General features: G+C 47.1%; 1 protein-coding gene across 2 annotated transcripts; it reads left to right on the forward strand.

Moving 5' to 3' along the window:
- Nucleotides 1–25,537, forward strand: VPS33B (VPS33B, late endosome and lysosome associated). 2 transcript variants are annotated; one of them, XM_027521299.1, is made up of 23 exons: nt 1–476; nt 2,802–2,882; nt 3,247–3,308; nt 4,964–5,013; nt 5,208–5,275; nt 15,228–15,273; nt 16,326–16,420; nt 16,715–16,819; nt 17,168–17,264; nt 17,491–17,568; nt 18,218–18,291; nt 18,582–18,668; nt 18,840–18,930; nt 19,343–19,417; nt 19,649–19,713; nt 19,829–19,883; nt 22,189–22,235; nt 22,835–22,967; nt 23,601–23,674; nt 24,319–24,420; nt 24,573–24,648; nt 24,764–24,880; nt 25,175–25,537. In XM_027521299.1, the coding sequence occupies exons 1-23, from the start codon at nt 381–383 to the stop codon at nt 25,252–25,254; spliced, it is 1,854 nt and encodes a 617-aa protein (XP_027377100.1). In that variant the 5' UTR covers nt 1–380; the 3' UTR covers nt 25,255–25,537. The 2 variants fall into 2 exon arrangements, with proteins under 2 accessions (XP_027377100.1, XP_027377101.1); XM_027521300.1 differs by having other exon boundaries at nt 29–476; nt 2,669–2,882.

The raw sequence follows: 25,537 nt of genomic DNA on the forward strand, positions 1-25,537 counted from the left end.
GCGTACCCTGAGCGGTGCTTGAGAGTTCGGGACTTCCGGGAGGTCTAGGAAGCCACCCCTCTCTTTGGTATCTCTGCAGGTGTAGACCCGCATCCAGCGGACGGGCGGAGTGGACCGGGAGGGGCGGGGCGGGATACAGTGGCTGCAGGCCTGAAGCAAGGTCTCTGGCTGCAGCTGTCTGGCCGAGAGGTGGCCGGCCATTCATTCCTCCAGTGTGGCTGACGAGCGAGGGCCCCTTGGGGGGCTTTTTCGGGTTCCGTGCCCTTACCTGAAGGAGAAACATCCTGCGCTTACCCGGGCCGCTGCCGGCCTCCTCGGAGCGGAGGAGGAGGCGTCCCCCTTCTTCCACCCTGCGGCTTTTCCACCCTGCGACCGCCGCCATGGCTTTTCCTCATCGACCGGACGCCCCAGAGCTGCCTGACTTCTCCATGCTCAAGAGGCTGGCCCGAGACCAGCTCATCTACCTGCTGGAGCAGGTCAGTGCCCTCCACGTCGGGGGCCTTTACTGCATCAACAGTTTAGCACTCTCTGGATGCCTAGTTCTTTCTTACTGAGTTCCCTTGATCTTGCCTTGGTCCTTGGAGCTTCTGTGGCAGGTCCAAAATGAAGCACTCAGGGAGAAAAATCAGAGAGCAGTTAAGAGCTTCTTGAGACGACCTGGCCAGAGTTATTGGAAATCCTTTTTTTTTTTTTTTTTTTATAATACGGGCAAGGGAGACACCACTAATGTCAGGCATCACTGGAGATGGAAATATGGCTAAAACAAATTTGTCCTTAGGGATCTTACTTCCTGATCTATTCATAGGCATTACTGGGAGCCTATGAAGCACAAATTAGCACAAATAGGGTATCCTGGGGTAAATGAGTGACAGCTAGAGTTCATGAAACAGTCATTTCTAGCTGGAGTAATCTAGGAGTTTCGAGGACTGGAGTGTGAAGATAAGCATACTTTCCTTGGAGATGGGAGAGGGTATTACAGGCAGATGTACTGGTGGGAGCAAAGTTGAGGAACCAGGAAAGGACAAGGCATGTAATACATGGAAGAGAGGGATGAAAAATTAGTACTCTTGCCTGGAAAATCCCATGGACGGAGGGGCCTGGTGGGCTACAGTCCATGGGGTCGCTAAGAGTCGGACACGACTGAGCGACTTCACTTTCACTTTTCACTTTCATGCATTGGAGAAGGAAATGGCAACCGACTCCAGTGTTCTTGCCTGGAGAATACCGGGGACAGAGGAGCCTGGTGGGCTGCCGTCTATGGGGTCGCACAGAGTCCGACACAACTGAAGCGACTTAGCAGCAGCAGCAGCAGCAGGCATTAGGTAGCTACTGAAGGTTTATCCCCGATTCCTGTGAATGTTTCAGCCTTGTTTCCCACCATTCCCCAACACCCAAGATTTCTCAACCTTGGTGACACTGACATTTTGGGCTGGTTAATTCTTTGTCGTGGGACTGTCCTGTGTAGTGTAGGATATTTAGCAGCATCCCTAACCTCTACCAGTAACACCAGATGTCGTTAACACACCCTGACCCAAGATGAGACAACCTAAATGTCTCCAGACTTTGCCAGATATCCCCTGAAGGGCAAAATCAGTTCTGGTTGAGGACCACTGCCTACATGCATCTTAGCCATCAGGCGAACTGAACTGCTGTTCTGCCCTTACCATTCAGCCTTTGGCTTTCCCTGGCCTTGGCTTAATTGCCATCTCGATCTGTCACTGCCCACAGCCTACCCATTTGTCAAAATCATGTTGAGAGGAAGCTTTCAACGACTTCACCCTCTCTTCTGCTCAGTGTGACCTGTCCTTCCTCTGGACAGATGAGAGAGCAGCGTCGGGAATGGTGAAGCAGGAAGTGGGTGGGAGGGTGAGGACTGTCGTGGGTTAAGTTTTCTGCCTTGAACATTGGTTCTTTTTGTAATTAGAAGTAAAATGCCATTTGAAGAGATATTTGGCAGTTAGTTGTGGGGTTGCAGGATACACGGTGCAGTTTTGTTTTGTTTGGCTGCGTTCAGCAGATCAATTGGTTTATCAGGAGGTATGGAGGAGGAGGCAGTGGAGCAGAGGAGCAGTGATGTAGAACAGGGTCACAGGCGAGCAGGAGGGTTGTGTGACAAGGATGTGACCTTAGAAAGAAGGTGAGGGACTTCCCAGGCAGTCCAGTGGTTAAGATCCAAGCTTCAGTGCAGGGGGCATGGATTGGATCCCTGAGCAGGGAACTAGGATCCCACATGCTGCATGGCGATAAAAAAAGATGAAATATCTTTCCACTGGAACTAATAATGAATAGAAGACAAAAATAGGTGAATATGTAAAGAAATGGCAACTGTGGATATAGACAATAAATAAGATGCTGGGTTAGATGAGGTCTAGTGCCTTTCCAAGGAACTCAAGGAACTCAGAGACTTTTTTTTTTTTAGTAATTTTCTTTATTGACTTATGTCTGTGTGGGGTCTTAGTTGCTGCTCCTGGGCTTTCTCTAGTTGTGGTGAGCGGGAACTACTCCTCATTGCAGTGCATGGGCTTCTCATCGTGGTGACATATTTGTTGCAGATCATGGGCTTTAAGGCACGCAAGCTTCAGTAGTTGTGGCACACGGGCTTAGTTGTTCCATGGCATGTGGGATCTTCCTGGACCAGGGATCAAACCCATGTACCCTGTGTTGGCAGGTGGATTCCTGTCCACTGGGCCACCAGGGAAGTCCCCAGCTCAGAGACTTCTATTAAATGGATGACTGAGTGAACTCTCAACTGAGGGGCTTGTATGACCTGAGAGTGATCCAACATGCTGTGTCTCCTTCAGCTTCCCGGAAAGAAAGACTTGTTCATTGAGGCGGATCTCATGAGCCCTTTGGATCGAATCGCCAATGTCTCCATTCTAAAGGTACCTTGCCCCCATTCCCAGGTGGATCAGGCCCCTCTTTCCTCATTAAGCAGTTTTTCTTTTGATGAATGGTACAAGTTACTGAGGAGTAATTACTACCCTTCTAGGGTAAATACAGGATAGCAGAATTGAGTGGACTGGGAGGGATTGATCCTCTTTGTATTGTTTTTGAATTATTTAAATGTTGATTTTTCTACTGACAGTTTGAGGAAGGTTCAGTGGAATGGTTGTTAGGGAGGCATTTTGACTCCTAGAGTTAGTGTAAGTAGGAGGAAGCCCTTTCAGAAGACCCCAGTCTTTGTACCAGGCTTCAGGTTCCCAATCACACTTAACGTCCGTTGTTTTGTTTGATTCTTGTCTGTAGCAACACGAGGTAGACAAGCTGTACAAAGTGGAGAACAAACCAGCCCTCAGCTCCAGTGAACAGTGAGTGTCCGGGAGCCTCGGTCCCTGCACATTAGCCTGTGATCAGTCCTTGGCTGAGATCTAGCCCCATGACATATGTGATATCAAAGCATTCACTTCCCTGCACTTTTACAGTTTCATCCCTAGGTTATGATTTATCCTCCTAATTGGTCTCCTCGTCTGCAGTTTCTCCCTCCCTTGTCCTCCTCTCTCTCTAACCCAATCTACCAGCTCTAACCACATTGATTGAAAGAAAGTGAAAAAGTCGCTCAGTCGTGCCTGACTCTTTGTGACCCCATGGACTATACAGTCTATGGAATTCTCCAGGCCAGAATACTGGAGTGGGTAGCCTTTCCCTTCTCCAGGGGATCTTCCCAACCCAGGAGTTGAACCAGGGTCTCCTGCATTGCAGGTGGATTCTTTACCAACTGAGCTATCAGGGAAGCACTCCCCCACCACATTGATTAATCTTTCACAAATAATTTCCTTGTGATCTCCTCCAGAACCTTCAGGCCTTCCCTTACTTACCCACTACGGTCTGCATTGCTCATCATAGATTCCAAAGCTGCCTCCCAGAAGGCCTTGCGCCCTCTTTCCAGCCTGGCCTCTTGCACATACTCTCTTACCTGGTACACTTTCATGTGTTTCCCCACTCTACACACAAACCTCCGTGCTTCTGGCCGCTCCACCCATTCTGCCTGACCTTCTCTCCTTTCCTCACTGTTCTCGTGACAGACACCCAGCCTTCAGAGCCCAGCCCCACTCCTCCACGAAGCCATCCCAGGGTGGCCACCCCGGGGTGATTGTCTCCTCCCCTGGATTTGCATGGAGATCAGTTTGTCCTGTTCACCTGGCACTCAGTCACATGCTGCCTGTTGTCTGGTGTTTGTTTTTATTTTCAGTATTTCTCAACTTAAGTCATGTACACCCTCCCTTAGAGGAACAAACCCTCCTAGATACATGGAGAATACACCCACGAACCCCAGTTTGAAAAACATGTCATATACTTCCTTGCATTATTTTTGAATACTTGATGGTTAATATACTTCATGCATACATGCATCTTATTTTGCCCAATAAACTGTAAATTATTTGAGAGCAGAAACTTCTGGGTCCACCATGAGGCCAATAAGTACCCCCAGCTCATCACAATATACCTGCTTTATGTTTTTTAATTTACTTTTAATTGAAGGATAATTGCTTTACAATGTTGTTTTGGTTTCTGCCATACAACAGTGTGAATCAGCCACAAGTATACATATGTCCCCTCCCTCTTGAACCTCCCTCCTGTCCCCCACCCCATCCCAGCCCTCTAGGTTGTCACAGATCACCGGACTGAGCTCCCTGTGTTATACAGCGGCTTCCCACTAGCTATCTCTTTCACATGTGGTAGTGGATATGTGTCGATGCTCCTCTTAGTTTTTCCCACCCTCTACGTCCCCTGCTGTGGCCACAAGTCTGTTCTCCACATCTGCATCTCTATTCCTGCCCTGCAAATGGGTTCTTCTGTACCTATACCTGCTTTACTGAGGGGAGTCTTCCATGGTGAGTCAGCCGAGAACGCTGGCGTGGCTTTGGCTGGGTGAGAACTGTAGCACATGGTGGGAGAGTTGCCATGACTATCACCAACTTCATGATTTTTCTTCACTAGGATTTCCCCCCCTTCTCTCCCATAGGCTGTGCTTCCTGGTCAGACCTCGCATCAAGAATATGCGGTACATTGCCAGTGAGTGTCACAGCGTTCACCGTCACTAAGACCTGGGGGTGGACGGGAACGTCTGAGGGCACGGCCACTAGGACCCTTTCAGAAGAAAAGAATTGTTCAGGTTGGCGGTGCCCCTCATCGAGGCTCGTCGCTTTCTTGCTTCTAGTCTAACATAAGGCCCATGGCTTTCTGGGCTGCATCCCTTCTGTCTTTAGGTCTCGTCAATGCTGACAAAATGGCTGGCCGAACTCGGAAATACAAAGTGATCTTCAGTCCTCAGAAGGTGAGTTTGGACCCATGTGGGAGTGAGATAAGGTAGAAGAGCATGAGGGACTGGGACAGGGTAAAGGGCTAGCAGCTGTGTCTCCCTCTAAGCAAATTCTATGTGACTGAACAAAATACCTGCCATTGTCTTTTTATTAATGTAGCAGAGAGTCTCCTATCAAATTACCCCAAATACAGACTGTACAGTGGTGAGAGGTGGCCTCTACATGTGAGCGTGTGTGTGCTCGGTTGTGTCTGACTCTTTTTGACCCCATGGACTGACTGTAGCCCTCCAGGCTCCTCTGACCATGGCATTCTCCAGGCAAGAATACTGGAGTGGGTTGCCATGCCTTCCTCCAGAGGATCTTCCCGACCCAGGGATCGAACTTGAATCTCCTATGTCTTTTGCATTTCAGATGGATCCTTTTACCACTGTGCCACCTAGGAAGCTATCCTGCTTAGGAATATAAATATATGAAGTATAACATTTGAGTTTTGTGAATCAATCAGTTTGATCTTTAAAAGGAAAAATATGGGAAATAATAATAATCAGATCAGATCAGATCAGTCGCTAAGTCGTGTCCGACTCTTTGCGGCCCCATAAATCACAGCACGCCAGGCCTCCCTATCCATCACCAACTCCCGGAGTTCACTCAGACTCATGTCCATCGAGTCAGTGATGCCATCCAGCCATCTCATCCTCTGTCGTCCCCTTCTCCTCCTGCCCCCAATCCCTCCCAGCATCAGAGTCTTTTCCAATGAGTCAACTCTTTGCATGAGGTGGCCAAAGTACTGGAGTTTCAGCTTTAGCATCATTCCTTACAAAGAAATCCCAGGGCTGATCTCCTTCAGAATGGACTGGTTGGGTCTCCTTGCAGTCCAAGGGACTCTCAAGAGTCTTCTCCAACACCACAGTTCAAAAGCATCAATCCTTCAGCGCTCGGCCTTCTTCACAGTCCAACTCTCACATCCATACATGAGTTACATATAAAAGATGTCAATTTACATAGCACACAAAAGTAGGCAGAATAATTTTATACAATAAACAGTCATAGGAGATGCTAACAAAGTACTGGATAATATGCCACTTAGTAAAGGAAAATAACCTACACAAAGGTTAAAAATTGACATAAACCACCAACATAAAAATTATGAAAGCTAAACCAAATTGGGAAAATATTTATAAGTATTGCTATACAGAAAACTCACATACACCCATAAGAAAACTTTGATTCTAATAAATGAATTAGCAAGAACATTATTTTAATTACAAAAGGAATGGCTTAGAAACATTTGGAAAAAGCCTCATTAATAAAACAATGCTGATTAATAGATTTAACTTTTTTTTGGACCTATTAATAAAGATTTTTTCTCTCATTTTGCCTTTTTTTTAATATGTCAATTATATACATTTTTATTTTTTAATACAAATTTGTTTATTTTAATTGGAGGCTAATTACTTTACAATATTGTATTGGTTTTGCCATACATTGACATGGATCTACCACGGGTGTGCATGTGTTCCCCATCCTGAACCCCCACTCCCACCTCCCTCCCCATGCCATCCCTCTGGGTCATCCCAGTGCACCAGCCCAGAGCATCCTGTATCATGCATCGAACTTGGACTGGCAATTCGTTTCACATATGATAATATACATGTTTCAATGCCATTCTCCCAAATCATCCCACCCTCGCCCTCTCCCGCAGAGTCCAAAAGACTTTTATACATCTGTGTCTTTTTTGCTGTCTCGTATACAGGGTTATTGTTACCATCTTTCTAAATTCCATATATATGCGTTAGTATACTGTATTGGTGTTTTTCTTTCTGGCTTACTTCACTCTGTATAATAGACTCCAGTTTCATCCACCTCATTAGAACTGATTCAAATGTATTCTTTTTAATGGCTGAGTAATACTCCATTGTGTATATGTACCATGGCTTTCTTATCCATTCATCTGCTGATGGACATCTAGGTTGCTTCCATGTCCTGGCTATTATAAACAGTGCTGTGATGAACATTGGGGTACACGTGTCTCTTTCCCTTCTGGTTTCCTCAGTGTGTATGCCCAGCAGTGGTATTGCTGGGTCGTATGGCAGTTCTGTTTCCAGTTTTTTAAGGAATCTCCACACTGTTCTCCATAGTGGCTGTACTAGTTTGCATTCCTACCAACAGTGTAAGAGGGTTCCCTTTTCTCCACACCCTCTCCAGCATTTATTGCTTGTAGACTTTTGGATAGCAGCCATTTTGACTGGTGTGAAATGGTACCTCATTGTGGTTTTGATTTGCATTTCTCTGATAATGAGTGATGTTGAGCATCTTTTCCTGTGTTTGTTAGCCATCTGTATGCCTTTGGAGAAATGTCTGTTTAGTTCTTTGGCCCATTTTTTGATTGGGTCATTTATTTTTCTGGAATTGAGCTGCAGGAGTTGCTTGTATATCTTTGAGAGTAATTCTTCGTCAGTTGCTTCATTAGCTATTATTTTCTCCCATTCTGAAGGCTGTCTTTTCACCTTACTTATAGTTTCCTTTGTTGTGCAGAAGCTTTTAATTTTAATTAGGTCCCATTTGTTTATTTTTGCTTTCATTTCCAATATTCTGGGAGGTGGGTCATAGAGGATCCTGCTGTGATTTATGTTGGAGAGTGTATTGCCTGTGTTCTCCTCTTGGAGTTTTATAGTTTCTGGTCTTACATTTAGATCTTTAATCCATTTTGAGTTTATTTTTGTGTATGGTGTTAGAAAATATTCTAGTTTCATTCTTTTACAAGTGGTTGACCAGTTTTCCCAGCACCACTTGTTAAAGAGATTGTCTTTTCTCCATTGTATACTCTTGCCTCCTTTGTCAAAGATAAGGTGTCCATAGGTGCGTGGATTTATCTCTGGGCTTTCTATTTTGTTCCATTGATCTATATTTCTGTCTTTGTGCCAGTACCATACTGTCTTGATGACTGTGGCTTTGTAGTAGAGCCTGAAGTCAGGCAGGTTGATTCCTCCAGTTCCATTCTTCTTTCTCAAGATTGCCTTGGCTATTCGAGGTTTTTTGTATTTCCATACAAATTGTGAAATTATTTGTTCTAGCTCTGTGAAAAATACCGTTGGTAGCTTGATAGGGATTGCATTGAATCTATAGATTGCTCTGGGTAGTATACTCATTTTCACTATATTGATTCTTCCGATCCATGAACATGGTATATTTCTCCATCTATTAGTGTCCTCTTTGATTTCTTTCACCAGTGTTTTATAGTTTTCTATATATAGGTCTTTAGTTTCTTTAGGTAGATATATTCCTAAGTATTTTATTCTTTTCATTGCAATGGTGAATGGAATTGTTTCCTTAATTTCTCTTTCTATTTTCTCATTATTAGTGTATAGGAATGCAAGGGATTTCTGTGTGTTGATTTTGTATCCTGCAACTTTACTATATTCATTGATTAGCTCTAGTAATTTTCTGGTGGAGTCTTTAGGGTTTTCTATGTAAAGGATCATGTCATCTGCAAACAGTGAGAGTTTTACTTCTTCTTTTCCAATCTGGATTCCTTTTATTTCTTTTTCTGCTCTGACTGCTGTCGCCAAAATTTGCAAAACTATGTTAAATAGTAGTAGGGAGAGTGGGCACACTTGTCTTGTTCCTGACTTTAGAGGAAATGCTTTCAATTTTTCACCATTGAGGATAATGTTTGCTGTGGGTTTGTCGTATATAGCTTTTATTATGTTGAGGTATGTTCCTTCTATTCCTGCTTTCTGGAGGGTTTTTATCATAAATGGATGTTGAATTTTGTCAAAGGCTTTCTCTGCATCTATTGAGATAATCATATGGCTTTTATTTTTCAATTTGTTAATGTGTATTACATTGATTGATTTGCAGATATTGAAGAATCCTTGCATCCCTGGGATAAAGCCCACCTGGTCATGATGTATGATCTTTTAAATGTATTGTTGGATTCTGTTTGCTAGAATTTTGTTAAGGATTTTTGCATCTATGCTCATCAGTGGTATTGGCCTGTAGTTTTCTTTTTTTGTGGCATCTTTGTCAGGTTTTGGTATTAGGGTGATGGTGGCCTCATAGAATGAGTTTGGAAGTTTACCTTCCTCTGCAATTTTCTGCAGGAGTTTGAGTAGGATAGGTGTTAGCTCTTCTCTAAATTTTTGGTAGAATTCAGTTGTGAAGCCACCTGGTCCTGGGCTTTTGTTTGATGGAAGATTTCTGATTACAGTTTCAATTTCTGTGCTTGTGATGGGTCTGTTAAGATTTTCTATTTCTTCCTGGTTCAGTTTTGGAAAGTTGTACTTTTCTAAGAATTTGTCCATTTCTTCCAAGTTGTCCATTTTATTGGCATATAGTTGCTGATAGTAGTCTCTTATGATCCTTTGTATTTCTGTGTTGTCTGTTATGATCTCTCCATTTTCATTTCTAATTTTATTGATTTGATTTTTCTCCCTTTGTTTCTTGATGAGTCTGGCTAATGGTTTGTCAATTTTATTTATCTTCTCAAAGAACCAGCTTTTGGCTTTGTTGATTTTTGCTATGGTCTCTTTTGTTTCTTTTGCATTTATTTCTGCCCTAGTTTTTAAGATCTTCCCTTCTACTAACCCTGGGATTCTTCATTTCTTCTGTTTCTAGTTGCTTTAGGTGTAGAGTTAAGTTATGTATTTGACTTTTTTCTTGTTTCTTGAGGTGTGCCTGTATTCCTATGAATCTTCCCCTTAGCACTGCTTTTTACAGTGTCCCACAGGTTTTGGGTTGTTGTGTTTTCATTTTCATTCATTTCTATGCATATTTTGATTTCTTCTGTGATTTGTTGGTTATTCAGCAGCGTGTTGTTCAGCCTCCATATGTTGGCTTTTTTAGTAGTGTTTCTCCTGTAATTGACAACTAATCTTACTGCATTGTGGTCAGAAAAGATGCTTGCAAGGATTTCAATTTGAATTTACCAAGGCTAGATTTATGGCCCAGGATGTGATCTATCCTGGAGAAGGCTCCATGTGCACTTGAGAAAAAGGTGAAATTCATTGTTTTGGGGTGAAATGTCCTATAGATATCAATTAGGTCTAACTGGTCTATTGTATCATTTAAAGTTTGTTTCCTTGTTAATTTTCTGTTTAGTTGATCTATCCATAGGTGTGAATGGGGTATTAAAGTCTCCCACTATTATTGTGTTATTGTTAATTTCCCCTTTCATACTTGTTAGCATTTGCTTTATATATTGTGGTGCTCCTATGTTGGGTGCATATTTATTTATAATTGTTATATCTTATTGGATAAATCCTTTGATTATTATGTAGTGTCCTTCTTTGTCTCTTTTCACAGCCTTTGTTTTAAAGTCTATTTTATCTGATATGAGTATTGCTACGCCTGCTTTCTTTTGGTCTCTATTTGCGTGGAATATCTTTTTCCAGCCCTTTACTTTCCATCTGTATGTGTCCCCTGTTTTGAGGTGGGCCTCTTGTAGACAGCATATATAGGGGTCTTATTTTTGTATCCATTTAGGCAGTCTTTGTCTTTTGGTTGGGGCATTCAACCCATTTACATGTAAGGTAATTATTGATAAGTGTGATCCCATTGCCATTTACTTTATTGTTTTGGGTTCGAGTTTATACACCCTTTCTGTGTTTCCTGTGTAGAGAAGATCCTTTAGCATTTGTTGGAGAGCTGGTTTGGTGGTGCTAAATTCTCTCAGCTTTTGCTTGTCTGTAAAGCTTTTGATTTCTCCTTCATATTTGAATGAGATCCTCGCTGGGTACAGTAATCTGGGCTGTAGGTTATTTTCTTTCATCACTTTAAGTATGTCCTGCCATTCCCTCCTGGCCTGAAGAGTTTCTACTGAAAGATCAGCTGTTATCCTTATGGGAATCCCCTTGTGTGTTATTTGTTGTTTTTTCCCTTGCTGCTTTTAATATTTATTCTTTGTGTTTGATCTTTGTTAATTTGATTAATATTGTCTTGGGGTGTTTTGCCTAGGGTTTATCCTATTTGGGACTCTCTGGGTTTCTTGGACTTGGGTGATTATTTCCTCCCCCATTTTAGGGAAGTTTTCAACTATTATCTCCTCAAGTATTTTCTCATGGTCTTTCTTTTTGTCTTCTTCTGGGACTCCTATGATTCAAATGTTGGGGCATTTAACATTGTCCCAGAGGTCTCTGAGATTGTCCTCATTTCTTTTAATTCGTTTTTCTTTTTTCCTCTCTGCTTCATTTATTTCTACCATTCTATCTTCTACCTCACTTATCCCATCTTCTGCTTCTGTTATTCTACTGTTGGTTCCCTCCAGAGTGTTTTTTATGTCATTTATTGCATTATTCATTATATATTGACTCTTTTTTATTTCTTCTAGGTCCTTGTTAAACCTTTTGCATTGATCCTTGTCTCCAGGCTATTTATCTGTAACTCCATTTTGTTTCCAAGATTTTGGATCATTCTCACTATCATTATTCAGAATTCTTTATCAGGTAGATTCCCTGTCTCTTCCTCTTTTGTTTGGTTTGCTGGACATTTATCCTGTTCCTTTACCTGCTGGGTATTTCTCTGCCTTTTCATCTTGTTTATATTGCTGTGTTTGGGGTGGCCTTTCTGTATTCTGGCAGTTTGTGGAGTTCTCTTTTCCTCGCTGTGGGTGGGGTTGGATGGGTGGCTTGTCAAGGTTTTCTGGTTAGGGAAGCTTGTGTCGGTGTTCTGGTGGGTGGAGCTGGATTTCTTCTCTCTGGAGTGCAATGAAGTGTCCAGTAATGAGTTATGAGATGTCAGTGGGTTTGGTGTGACTTTGGGCAGCCTGTATATTGAAACTCAGGGCTATGTTCCTGTGTTGCTGGAGAATTTGCATGGTATGTCTTGCTCTGGAACTTGTTGGCCCTTGGGAGGTGCTTGGTTTCAGTGTAGGTATGGAGGCGTTTGATGAGCTCCTATTGATTAATGTTCCCTGGAGTCAGGAGTTCTCTGGTGTTCTCAGGATTTGGACTTAAGCCTCCTGCCTCTGGTTTTCAGTATTATTCTTACAGTAGCCTCAAGACTTCTCCATCTATACAGCACTGATGATAAAACATCTAGGTTAAAGATGAAAAGTTTCTCCACAGTGAGGGACACCCAGAGAGGTTCACAGAGTTACATGGAGAAGAGAAGAGGGAGGAGGGAGATAGAGGTGGCCAGGAGAAGAGGGAGAATCAAAAGGGGAGAGAGCAAGCTGGCCAGTAATCAGTTCCCTAAGTGGTCTCCACAGCCTGGAACACACAAAGAGATTCACAGAGTTGGGTAGAGAAGAGAAAGGGGAGGGAGGAGATGGAGGCGACCTGGTGGAGAAAAAGGAGAGTCCAAAGCAGGAGAGAGCAGTCAAGCCAGTAATCTTTCTCCCAAGTAAAAATGGGTACTGAAGGTTGGGTTCTTAAAGGTACAAAATTGATAACATATACCAAAAAGCAAACATTAAAAATCTAGATTAGAGGTTGGAGTCTCAAAAATATAATATTAAAGAAAAAAACAAAGTCAAAAAATTATAAAATATATATATATATGAAGTTTGCTTTAAAAAAATAGGGTCTTTTTTTTTTCAAAGTAATAGGTTATAAAAGTGAAAATTAAAGGAGTAATGGAGGACTTAAAAATAAAAAAATTTTTTTTTTTTAATTTAAAGAATGATAATAGTAAAAATATATCTAGGACTTTCTCTGGTGTTGTTGTGGACAGTGTGGGGTCAGTTCATTTTCAGATAGTTCCTTGATCTGGCTTATACTTCTCAAGGTCTATAGGCCCCTTCCTATGTAGTCAGTGCTAACTACAGGGTTTTAATCTATTGTACCTGTCACTCCCAAGGAGGGTCTCTCTGTTTTAGCTTCTTCTGTTTGCTGGTCTCTTCTGTGTCTAATTTCCGCCCTGGCACAGCGGGGCGGTGGTGGACACTTTTGTAGGCTCACTTGTTCAGTCGTGCTGTGGGGAGGGAGGGACACTGCAAACAAATAACACTGGCGCGTCTAGCAGTGTCTCGGCCACACAGGGCCTGCCCCCGCTCACGGCGTGTGTGCTTTCCCTGTCTACACCGCTTAGGCTGTAGGTTGCTCTGCCGGGAACTGTCTGAGGCCGGCCCTGGGTTTCATGCACTTCCCAGATCTAAGCCGCTGAGGTTCAGGTACTCGGGTAGTCCTCAGAGGCGCAGTCTGTTGGGACTGCGTTTTGTGCCCAGGTGCTTGGCGAGCGCGGTCGCTGCGACTTATTGCCTCCCCTGTCCCTGCTGCTCGGTTTTCTGGGTGCACCTTCCCAGGCGGATGTCCAGAATCCAGAGAAGTCTTGCTTAACAATGAAGCGTGCTTGCAGTTTGGTAGAGGATGCCTCTCTCAGGCCGCAATTGCCCCCTTCCGGCTCTGGCTGCCCTCGCCTGCCTGTCTCCGGCGGGGGATGGCCCAGGCAACAGCCAGCTTGCTCTGCTCAGTCCTTTGTTCTATGAGCGGGCCTGCCAGGTGTCTTAGGTTAGGGCTTTTTGCAGGATAGCTGTCCCACATTCTGGTTTGCTATCTCAAGTTAGTTCCTTCAGATTGTCCTCGGGGCATTCAGGCCCCGTCCTTACTCTAAGCAATGCAGCCAGTGCCTCCCTGCCCAGCCCCTGCTTGCTAGTGGCGGATGCTGGTGTCTGCGCTGCTTCTCCACTGGGAGTTACCGTTGGGCACGTAATCTGTGGTTTTAATTATTTATTTATTTTTCCTCTCAGTTATGTTGCCTTCTGAGGTTCCAAGGCTCTCCACAGACTCGCCAGTGAGAGTGTTTTCTGGTGTTTGGAAACTTCTATTTTAAGACTCCCTTCCCGGGATGAATCTCCATCCCTACCTCTTTTGTCTCTCTTTTTATCTTTTATATTTTTTCCTACCTCCTTTCAAAGACAGTGGGCTGCTTTTCCGGGTGCTTGATGTCCTCTGCCCGCATTCAGAAGTAGTTTTGTGGAATTTAGTCAGCACTGAAATGTTCTTTTGATGAATTTGTGGGGGAGAAAGTGGTCTCCCCATCCTATTCCTCCGCCATCTTAGGACCGCCCCCGATTTCAGTTTTTATTTATCTGGCTGGGCAGGGTCTTGGTTGTGGCATGCTGCATCTGTAGTTGATGCGTGTGGGATCCAGATCCTTGACCAGGGATCGAACCTGGGCCCCCTGCATTGGGAGCCTGACACAGACATCACTGGATTTGACCACAGAGATCTAGGGCATCTAGATAAAAAGATGAAGGTGGGTGTGAGGAAGCAGAAGCAGTGGTAGCGGATAATTTTTCACAAACCCAGTGATGTCTGTGTCGGGCTCTTCTACCTAACATCTCTGGTGTTGGAGATGGCTGCCCATTCTTCCTTGAACCTCTGCCTTTAGAGGTGCTATTTAGAGGCGCTAGTTTCTCTGTTCCCGCCTCTGTGTATTCTGTCTTGGTCTTCTCTGGAAGGTCCTGGACTGTGTACTCTGAATTTTCGTGCCCTAGAGTCTTGTCCTTAGCTCTCTTCTTTGTGTTCTTTTGAACAAACTACCTAGTTTAAATGTAATGTATGTGCCGTGAACCCCAAGGCTGTCTGTCCAGACCTCCCCCTGGTGTCTGCAGAGGTCCCATGGACATGTCCTAAGCAGAGCTCCTTCCTTCCCCTCTCCGCCCCACTGCTCTTTACCTCCACCTGCTCCTCCTCCTCTGTATCTATAGTACCGTCACACCCTTTTCCGAGCTCTACCTGCGGCACTCACCCTTCCATGACAGCTGAATACTCTCTCCTTTGTAAAGCTTTTCCAGTCAATCAAGGAGAAAAGAGCAATTGACTTGATAAATAGATAAAATGGATGGAAAGGAAACAGTGTTAGGCCGGATGATTCCAGTGGTCCTTTCTAGATCTAAAAGTCTGGGTTCTCCTGTCTTTTTCACTGGATTCAGTAACTGTGGTCCTCATCAGTGACCACAGAGGAATCCAGAGAAATGCAAAGAACAGAGAAGGGGGTTACTAATCAGCTCCCCTTGTCTTTCAGTTTTATGCGTGCGAGATGGTGCTTGAGGAAGAGGGCGTCTATGGAGGTGAGAGGAGATGGGTGTGAGTGGAAGGGGGAGGATGTGTGGGAGAAGGCCCTGAGGGTTGCCCCCTGCCGTATCTCCTCCTTTACGCTCGCTGTCTCATTCCCATTGGCCTGGCAGGAGGAGGGTGTCCTTAGAGTGGGAAGAAGGACCCCAGCTTAGACCACGAGTGGGAGAGTATGGAAGGGATCCTGGGGGGTGTAGTTGGAAATCACCCCTGCTCTCTTCCTTCCCTCCCAAGACCCCCACAAGGACACCATGTGCCTTCCCTCCTCTGTGTGCAACACAGACCTGGTCCCCAGTCCTTCCTGCAGGAAATCCTGCTCGGAATAAAGCCCAGCGCCCTCAGTGTGGCCTCCTGCACCTCCGTGGTCTGGCCCCTTCCTGCCCTTTAGACTCATCACGTGTGCTCCTCTCTCCTGAGTCACCGCCCTCCAGCCATGGGGACTTCACACATCTGTTCCCGTTGCTTAGAATATTCCTCACCCTACAGCTTCTTTGCTTACCTGAATCATACTTGAATTCTAAGCTTAAATGTCACTTCTTTAGGGAAGTCTTATATCCGTAGTTGGGGTTAGATCCTTGAGCTGTTTGCACTCTTAGGTTGCTGTTTCCTCTTTGGAGCCTGCAACTGGAATCCTGTTTGTCGGCTGTGCGCCCTCCCACTTGACTATAAGCTGCAGAAGTTAGGAGCGTGTCCCCAGTGTCCCCTAGCCTAGTGCCTGTACGTGCGCAGCTTTCAGTCAGTGCTGTCAGATGATGCATAGATAAATAAGTGTTTCATCGGCACTCTTGGTTGGCACTCTAATGGAAACACATCACTTATCACATTGTATTACAGGCTGTTACACACGCACATCCTTTCCTTATCAGCCTGTGAGCCCCTTCCGGGCAGAGACTGTATCTTACTCATCTCTGAGCATCCCGTGCTTAGTGCAGTACCTGAGGCAGTGGGGCAGGCCCTCGGGAAGTCTCGCACGACTGCAGTGGGCCTTCCCTCTTCATGTGGAGCCTCGTGCCTTTGGCAGGAAGGCTGATGCTCTCTGTACCCACAGATGTGAGCTGTGATGAATGGGCCTTCTCTCTCTTGCCTCTTGATGTGGATCTGTTGAGCATGGAACTACCAGAGTTTTTTAGGGACTACTTCCTGGTGAGTGCAGGGCACTCGGGTCTTGGCATCAATGAGTGGGGACAAACATGGGGTCCTGTGGGCTATGGATTCAACCTTCTTCCAGCTCATCTCATGTATCATGAGTGATACTGATTTGGAGGTGGAATGCTGCTGACTGATATTCACAAGGCTTCCTTTGGGGCCAATGAAAATGAACCTTCCGAAGCATTGCCGAGACCCTGCCCTTCTGCTCCGGGGCTTCTAGGCCTCGCCCCTTTCCAGATGAATCTGTCAGGTTGATCTATAGCTTTGTGGCCCACGTGGTCCCTGCAGGAAGGAGATCAGCGTTGGATCAACACTCTGGCGCAAGCTCTGCACCTCCTCAGCACGCTGTATGGACCCTTCCCCAACTGCTATGGAATTGGCAGGTGTGCCAAGGTGAGCAGTTCTGTTGCCCAGATGCCCATATTTCACCCATTTTCTGCCCACTAAGGATTATTCAAGGGCATCTGTGATGTGATGTATAGGCTTTTGTTGCCCCAGAAGAGGTCCCCAGAGCAGAGAACTCATGTGGCTAACAGAACAGCAGGACACCCCTGGGTAGCATTCCTAAATATTTGGGGGCAGTGAGATTCTTTCACTGCTGTGGGGAAGGATGGGGAGGGATGGGAACAGATGTTCCTTGGGGTCAAGGAGAAGGATTGCATGGAACAGGTTGGGTTCTATAAGTGTGGGGCTGCAGAAGGGACCTGGACTCAAGACTGAGGACGTGTTGGGCCCTAGCAGATGTCGTATGAACTGTGGAAGAGACTGGAAGAGGAGGAGGATGGTGAAACCAAGGGCCGAAGGCCAGAAATTGGACATATCTTTCTCCTGGACAGAGGTGAGCTGTGCTCAGCGCTCCTCTCTTCATGGACCCGAGAAGACATGGGAATATCGGAAATATGGCAGACACGGTGGCACAGTTGGAATCCTCCAGCGGTGGCTGTGAATGCCAGCATTGACCTGGGGGAGGCAGGGCGTGGGCACTTGGGCCCCACGGACACTGAGCTAACTGGGTGGTAGGCTGAGTCGAGGAAGACCCTTACGGTCGGGGATCTCGATTTCAGACGTGGACTTCGTGACGGCACTTTGCTCCCAGGTGGTTTACGAGGGTCTGGTGGATGACACCTTCCGCATCAAGTGTGGTAAGTGGCATCTCGGCGAGACAGGGGTGTGCTCGACTCCTTGGGCCTCCCCGGGGGAGGACTCAGAGTGAAGTGCTGGCTTCCAAATGGTTTGTTGTGGTTTTGTTGCAAAGTCCGACTCCTTTATGACTGCGTGGCCTGTAGCCCACCAGACTTCTCTGCCTATGGGATTTCCCAAGCAAGAATTCTGGAGTGGGTTGCCATTTCCTCTTCTAGGGAATCCTCCTGGATCAGGGATCGAACCCGCATCTCCTGCACCAGCAGGTGGATTCTTTACCACTGAGCCACCACTGTGTGCTCAGTCATGTCCGACTCTTTGCAACCCCATGGGCTGTAGCCTGCCAGGCTCCTCTGTCCATGCAATTTTCCAGGCAAGGATACTGGAGTGGGTAGCCATTTCCTACTCCATGGGCCACCAGGGAAGTCCCCAGATAGTTTGGGGGACCTTTAACTCATTTTTTTTTGCCTTGCTTGTGGGATCTTAGTTGCCTGACCAGAGATCGAACCCAGGCCCTGGCAGTGGACCCAACCAGAGCTCTAACCACTGGACTCAGGGAAGTCCTGGGGACACCTTTCATGGCAGTTCAGGAAAGGGTGGGGAAGGAAGGCTCCTTGGAGATCCTCAGAGCTGTCCCCTCTGTTCTTAAAGGGAGTGTTGACTTTGGCCCGGAAGTCACGTCCTCTGACAAGAGCCTGAAGGTGCTGCTCAATGCCGAGGACAAGGTGAGCATGCAGATGCTCGCAGACGATTTCCCGGGCTGCTGCCACCACGAGGCTGCGGGCCCCCGTGCTGGGAGGGGAGGCCGAGTCCCTGGAGGGAGGGCCATCCCGCCAGCTGAGAGGGCACCCCAGGGCACACAGCAGGGATCTGACACATCCTCATCGAAACCGGCTCAGCTTTCTCTGCTAGAACCGCTGAGCGCGCGCCCTGTGCTGTCGCTGCGCGGAGGAGGCAGGAAGATGGGAGGTCTGAGTCTGTGCAGTCATCTGTTCCTGTTGCATTCCCCTCACAGGTGTTTAATGAGATCCGGAACGAGCACTTCTCCAATGTCTTCGGCTTCCTGAGCCAGAAGGCCCGGAACCTGCAGGCCCAGTATGATGTGAGGCTCCCACCTGGGGCCTCTGTCTGTTCCCTCGGTGGCTCCCCAGGCTGCTGCTGCTGACGCCCCTGATGCTACTATGGGGCGGGGGTTGCGGGGGGACCTGCGGGTGGGCAGTGGTCACTCCTGTGTGAGGGCAGAAGGCCTGACCTCTCCGGCATGTCCCCACAGCGCCGGAGAGGCATGGACATCAAGCAGATGAAGAACTTTGTGTCCCAGGAGCTCAAGGGGCTGAAACAGGAGCACCGCCTGCTGAGCCTCCGTATGTTTCAGCTTGAGGCCAGGGTGAGGGGAGGGCTGCAGAGGAGCTCTGCCTCTGGGAGGAGATCCCATTCATGTATCAAATAGTGCTTTTTAAAAAAAAAAAAATTATTTTAATAATATCAGTGTTTCTGGTTGCTTTTTTAAAAAATTATTTATTTATTTGGCTGTACTGACCTTATTGCGGCATGTGGGATCTAGTTCCCTGACCAAGGGTCGAACCTGGGCTCCCCTGTGTTGGGAGTGTTAGCCACTGGTCCACCAAGGACGTCCCGAATAGTGCTCTTATTTGCCCCGAAATGGGAAGAAGTGCTCCTGCACTTTGCCTGAAGAAGTTTTTATTCTCCTGAACAGTAAAGAGACCTCCTTCCAGAAACAGGAATGTGTCAGCTCCCCTTTTGTCCCGTCTGCAGATATCGGGGCCTGTGAATCCATCATGAAGAAGAAAACCAAGCAGGACTTCCAGGAGCTCATCAAGACTGAGCATGGTGACTTGGCTACCTCTCCTGCTTCCGCTTCCTGGACTCCCAGCCCCAGCCCACCCTGAAAAGATGCTCTTTGGCACTGTCCAGTGCTGGCTCCTGCTAGAAGTTCTGGGGGCCCCTTAACCCACCCCAAAAAGGATGGAGAAAGAGATGGAGAGACAGATGCCCGTTAGCATAGACGGCAACAAGCTGAGCCACTCCCCCAGTAACAGGCTCTCCTCTGACTCCTTGCAGCGCTGCTGGAGGGGTTCAACATCAGGGAGAGCACCAACTACATTGAAGAGCACATAGACCGGCAGGTGAGGCGGGGCGGCGCGGAGCGGGGAGCGGGGAGCGGTGGGGCCCAAGCAGAGGAAGAAGAGAGAACGCGTGTTACAAAACTCGAATTCCCCCTGACTCTTTCTTCCTGTGCAGGTGTCACCCATAGAAAGCCTCCGTCTTATGTGCCTTTTGTCCATCACGGAGAATGGTGAGTCCCAGGGACCATAGGTTGAAAAGCTGTACCTTAGGGACAGAAAAAGTCATTCTGAAAGAAAGAAATGTCCTAGCAGACAACATTCCCCTGTAATCTCATGGATTCTATCCCCTGTAATAAAGCAGGTTTTTGTTTGGGGTGAAACATCCCCAGGTCATTAAGGTGATTTATTGTTCCGGCCCTAAGGAGGTCTGCATCTCGTCCTCTTCTCTGCAATAAGGCCTGTCCCATCGTAGGACTGTCAAGGGCAGAGCTGAGCAGCATGTCTCTCATTATTCCATCTGGCCTCCTACCCTCAACACGATTTCATAATCAAGATACAGTTCAGGAAAAACCAATTTCATAAGCATTTTAGAAGCTCGGATTCTGCAGCTTTTCATGGCAAATTGTTCTGAGTTTTGAAGTCTTCCACTTTACAAATATTTTTAAAATTTGTTTATTTTTGGCTGCACTGGGTCTTTGTTGCCGCAGGGTGCTCTTGTTGTGGCACACGGGCTTACTTGCTTCACAGCGTGTGCCCCCTGCATTGGCAGGTGCGTTCCTAACCACTGGACCACCAGCAAAGTCTCAGCAAATATTCTTTAAGGTTGCTTTTACCCAAAGAAGTCATTTGCTTATTCTAAATCCCCTTTATTGTAGTTGGAAGCCCATTTCCTCTTACATCTAAGAGTTCCCTGTTGCACTTTGGGAACCCATGTGGACACTTCTCCCATTCCTCACTTGCTGTTAAGCAATTCCTGGAAGGACTGGCCCCTAGCCAGGGAAACACACACAGGAAGGCCCTTCTCCCTGTGCTTGCATTCCCCTCCCCGACCCCCATGGATGAAATTGGCATTTGTCAGTATCCCTTCTCCAGGGCTCTTTCTTGGAACCCTCAGATCCAGGCTTTATCTTTCAAAAAGCAGGCTTCAGTTGAGGAGTCAATTTAGAATTGACTACACAGGATGCAAAGTTAATATCAAGTCCAACTCCTTCCTTCTCACTCAGTTCAGTTCGGTTGTGCAGTCATGTCCGACTCTTTGTGACCCCATGAATCGCAGCACGGCAGGCCTCCCTGTCCATCACCAACTCCTGGAGTTCACCCAAACTCATGCCAATAGAGTCGGTGATGCCATCCAGCCATCTCATCCTCTGTCATCCCCTTCTCCTCCTGCCCCCAGTCCCTCCCAGTATCAGGGTCTTTTCCAGTGAGTCAGCTCTTCTCATGAGGTGGCCAAAGTATTGGAGTTTCAGCTTCAGCATCAGTCCTTCCAATGAACACCCAGGACTGATCTCCTTTAGGATGGACTGGTTGGATCTCCTTGCAGTCCAAGGGACTCTCAAGAGTCTTCTCCAACACCACAGTTCAACAGCATCAATTCTTCAGTGCTCAGCTTTCTTCACAGTCCAACTCTCACATCCATACATGACCACTGGAAAAACCATAGCCTTGACTATATGGACTTTTGTTGGCAAAGTAATGTCTCTGCTTTTGAATATGCTATCTAGGCTGGTCATAACTTTCCTTCCAAGGAGTAAGCATCTTTTAATTTCATGGATGCAATCACCACCTGCAGTGATTTTGGAGCCTAAAAAAATAAAGTCTGACACTGTTTCCACTGTTTTCCCCATCTATTTCCCATGAAGTGATGGGACCAGATGCCATGATCTTAGTTTTCTGACTGTTGAGCTTTAAGCCAACTTTTTCACTCTTCTGTTTCACTTTCATCAAGAGGCTTTTTAGTTCCTCTTCACTTTCTGCCATCAGGGTGGTGTCATCTGCATATCTGAGGTGATTAATATTTCTCCCGGCAATCTTGATTCCAGCTTGTGCTTCTTCCAGCCCAGCGTTTCTCATGATGTACTCTGCATATAAGTTAAACAAGCAGGGTGACAATATACAGCCTTGACGTACTCCTTTTCCTACTTGGAACCAGTCTGTTGTTCCATGTCCAGTTCTAACTGTTGCTTCCTGACCTGTATACAGATTTCTCAAGAGGCAGGTCAGGTGGTCTGGTATTCCCATCTCTTTCAGAATTTTCCACAGTTTATTGTGATCCACACAGTCAAAGGCTTTGGCATAGTCAATAAAGCAGAAATAGATGTTTTTCTGGAACTCTCTTGCTTTTCCCATGATCCAGAGGATGTTGGCAATTTGATCTCTGATTCCTCTGCCTTTTCTAAAACCAGCTTGAACATCCTCCTCATTAGGGTTTGTGTTTTTTTCCTGCGGGGAGGAGGGTTTGTTGATTGGTGGGTTTGGCTGTACACGTTAGGACACCTCAACTGGCTCCTGAACCTTTACCTTTCTTACCCTCAGGTTTGATCCCCAAGGATTACCGATCCCTGAAAACCCAGTACCTGCAGGTAAGGCCAGGAGAATGTGTTCTTGAGGGAATTTGGTGGACATTTTTGAAAGAGTTGAAGAAGAAATAGCCCCTTTCCAGTCCTGGTTACCCTTCTGTTCCCATGCGGCCTCCCTCCCAGCACAGACACCCTTCCCACCGCCCTCATTTCACTCTGCTCCCCGCTTTATGTGGCTAGTGCGGGAGGGAATTTGAACAGTTCAGCTGTTGGAACCAGTGGTGAGTTCTTGGCCTTGGACTCTCACTTCAGCTCCTTATGAGGCATCTATACAGCTTTCCTTCCAGGTCCTTCTGAAGTCCTGCCTCCTCTGTGAAGCCTTCCCCACCTCCTCCCATCCATAATTTTCTGTGTTCTTTAATTGTTTCGTGCTGCTTTTATTGTCTGTTTGGTATTTGGTTATTTCCGATGTGACTTCCCCAGCACAGCACTGTAAAGCAGTTATCCCCCAATTGAAAAAAAAAAAAATTCTTCCCCACAAAAAAGTGTGGGCTTCTCAGGACACAGAACACATAATCCTCCTCTCGCCCACCTCCGTATCACCTCACAGGGCTAGGCCCTTGGTGGATGCTTGGTAGAGAGCTGAATTGCATTTTGTTCAGAGCTATGGCCCCGAGCACCTGCTGACCTTCTTCAACCTGCGGCGAGCTGGGCTCCTAACAGAGCAGGCCCCGGGAGACACCCTCACGGCCGTGGAGAGTAAAGTGAGCAAGCTGGTGACGGACAAGGCCGCAGGTGAGCAGGGAGCACAGGTAGCCCCTTCTGCCCCCCCTGGCCCTTGGTGCCTCTTCTCTCAACAGGCGGAGCATGCTGGCCAAGGAGAGAATGAGCTGAGGGAGGAGAAGGCAATTCCTTACTGTCACTGCCCTTACCACCACTCCTCCTGCTTTCCCGTTAGAACAGCTTCCAGTTAGTAAACACTGATGTGCTAAGCCTTTTAGATACACTTTTTCATGTAATCCTCCCAAACCTTCTCCATGGTAAGTTGTATTATCTCCATTTTACACATGTGGAAACCGAGGCAGAGGGAGGTTAAGTGACTTGTTCAGGGCCCCTCAGTCAGTCAGGTTTGACTCCAAAGGCCACACCCTTAACCAGTAAACTGTAGCTCACCCTGTAGATTGCATTCAGTAGAGGGCTGGTGCCCTATAGAAGGAGGAAGACTGTGGGTGGGGAGAGAAAGGTCGTGCATGTCTTGATGGGTTTCAGGGAACTGTAGGTGATCTGCTTTGAGGAGGGTCTTCAGGTGTGATAGGTCCTGCTCTTTGAGGAGAGGCGGTCCTGTCACTTCCTGAATGGTATCACCCACGGCAGCATAAATTTAATCCATAAACCTTAGATAAAACCCAGCACAGATTTCTTTCCCAGGAAAGATTACTGATGCCTTCAGTTCCCTCGCCAAGAGAAGCAATTTCCGAGCCATCAGTAAGAAGCTGAATTTGGTATGTGGATCAGGAGTGGCTAGGGGAGGCAGTGGGTTCAGTCCTTTGTGGAGTACTTTGAGCCCACAAAACCCTTTCTGTTACTTTGTTTTTATAAAGATCCTTTTGTTTGGGAACTTCCCTGGTGGTTCAGTGGTTCAGACTCCATGCTTCTAAAGCAGAGGTGTGGGTTCAGTCCCTGGTCAGAGAGCTAAGTTCCCACATGCTACCAAAATGCAGCCAAAAACTAAAAATTAAAGGAAAAAGATTCTTTTGTTTGGTAGCATTATAGCATGAGTTTAATTTAATAATGAGACAAGACACAAAGGTTCATTCATTTAGTAAACATGTAACACATACCTATGAGTACCAGAGAATGTGCCAAGTGCCGCTTCAGTGACAGGCGTGTCCCATGTCGCTGCTGGAGGGTCACAAAGGGGCACTCTTGCCAGGGCACACGGGCCCTCATTCAGCAGAACTGGCAGGTACTGAACAGCTTCCATCTTTGATCATGGAGTCTTTCCCCGCCCCCGCAAGGCTATTGCTGCTTCTCCCTTTAGTTGAAGTAACAACTGCTCTTAGGGGTACACCACTTTTCTCTGACTCGGTAAAGGACTGGAAGGCCGAGTTGCCACTCGCCTCCTGTGTTCCCCTTTACCCTCCAGATCCCACGCGTGGATGGCGAGTATGACCTGAAAGTGCCGCGTGACATGGCGTACGTGTTCAGCGGTGCGTACGTGCCCCTCAGCTGCCGAATCATCGAGCAGGTGAGAATGTGGCCCCCTCTCATTCACACTTCATGCTCTCTGCTTTCTCTTCGTCCCTGGCCTGGCCCAGCTTGTAACTACCCGAGCAGCTAGCAAGAAACGTGACAGTCTGGCTGCCGCTGGACTTGAAACTAGCGCTTGTGCCTTCCCAGGTGCTGGAGCGGCGGGGCTGGCAGGGCCTGGACGAAGTGGTGCGGCTGCTCAACTGCAGTGAGCTGGCCTTCACAGGTGCATGGCCTTCCTTGCCCAGTGGGGGCGGGTGAGACAAGGGGAGGGCGCGAGGCACCACCCAGTACGAGCCTGCGTGGCCAGTGAAGAGCCGAGGCTGGTCCGGTCTTTGCAGACATGACCAAGGACGACAAGGCCTCCAGCGAGTCCCTGCGCCTCATCTTGGTGGTGTTCTTGGGTGGCTGCACGTTCTCTGAGATCTCAGCCCTCCGGTTCCTGGGCAGAGAGAAAGGTGAGAACAGGCCTTCATGGGATCTGGGGGGCCAAGGGCAGAGACCTCAGAAAGGCTTCTTTACAGGCCTCTGGGTACCACCTGCTGCCATCTTGCTGGGGGCCGAACAGCAGGGAGCCCTGTTCCACCCAGCATGGCAAGTTGCTGGGCCCGAGAGTGTGGTGCTGGTGCACCTGTGACTACAGACTGGTGCTCTGACCCAGCCCGGCTGTGGAACTGGAGGGGCCCCACATGGCTGGTGTCGGGGGCTCAAATCTGCCCTCGGTCACGTTTCGTGGCGCTTTTACTCCTTAGGGTACAGGTTCATTTTTCTGACGACAGCAGTCACCAACAGTGCCCGCCTCATGGAGGCCATGAGCGAGGTGAAAGCCTGAAATTTTCCCTGCCAGTGTTGATGTCTTCCCTGGACGTGTTCCTCAGTGGGATGCAGGAGTCTGACTCGCAGCTGCTAAGAAGATGTCTACCAACCACCCTCCTAAGAGCTGGGGGGCAGGGAACTCACTTGGGATCTAGAGAACCTGAGGAGAGAGTTCACCTCCTGCCCCCAGGATGTTTTTTTTTGTTCATGAAGTACAGCCCCTGCTAATAAGATAAGGAGGATCTTTTTCTAAATCCTCTTTGAGTATCACTGTAAATAAAGCCTCTACTCTCAACGTA

Source organism: Bos indicus x Bos taurus, chromosome 21, assembly GCF_003369695.1.
Source record: "Bos indicus x Bos taurus breed Angus x Brahman F1 hybrid chromosome 21, Bos_hybrid_MaternalHap_v2.0, whole genome shotgun sequence".
In the NCBI taxonomy this organism is placed as follows: domain Eukaryota; kingdom Metazoa; phylum Chordata; class Mammalia; order Artiodactyla; family Bovidae; genus Bos; species Bos indicus x Bos taurus.

Bases quoted from the DNA above. Each gene is read 5' to 3' on its own strand.
- VPS33B (XM_027521299.1), top strand. From the start codon at position 381: ATGGCTTTTCCTCATCGACCGGACGCCCCAGAGCTGCCTGACTTCTCC. The intron at 16,421-16,714 runs GTGAGTGCAGGG...TGGTCCCTGCAG, and splicing joins TTTTTAGGGACTACTTCCTG to GAAGGAGATCAGCGTTGGAT. The intron at 18,669-18,839 runs GTGAGGCTCCCA...ATGTCCCCACAG, and splicing joins ACCTGCAGGCCCAGTATGAT to CGCCGGAGAGGCATGGACAT.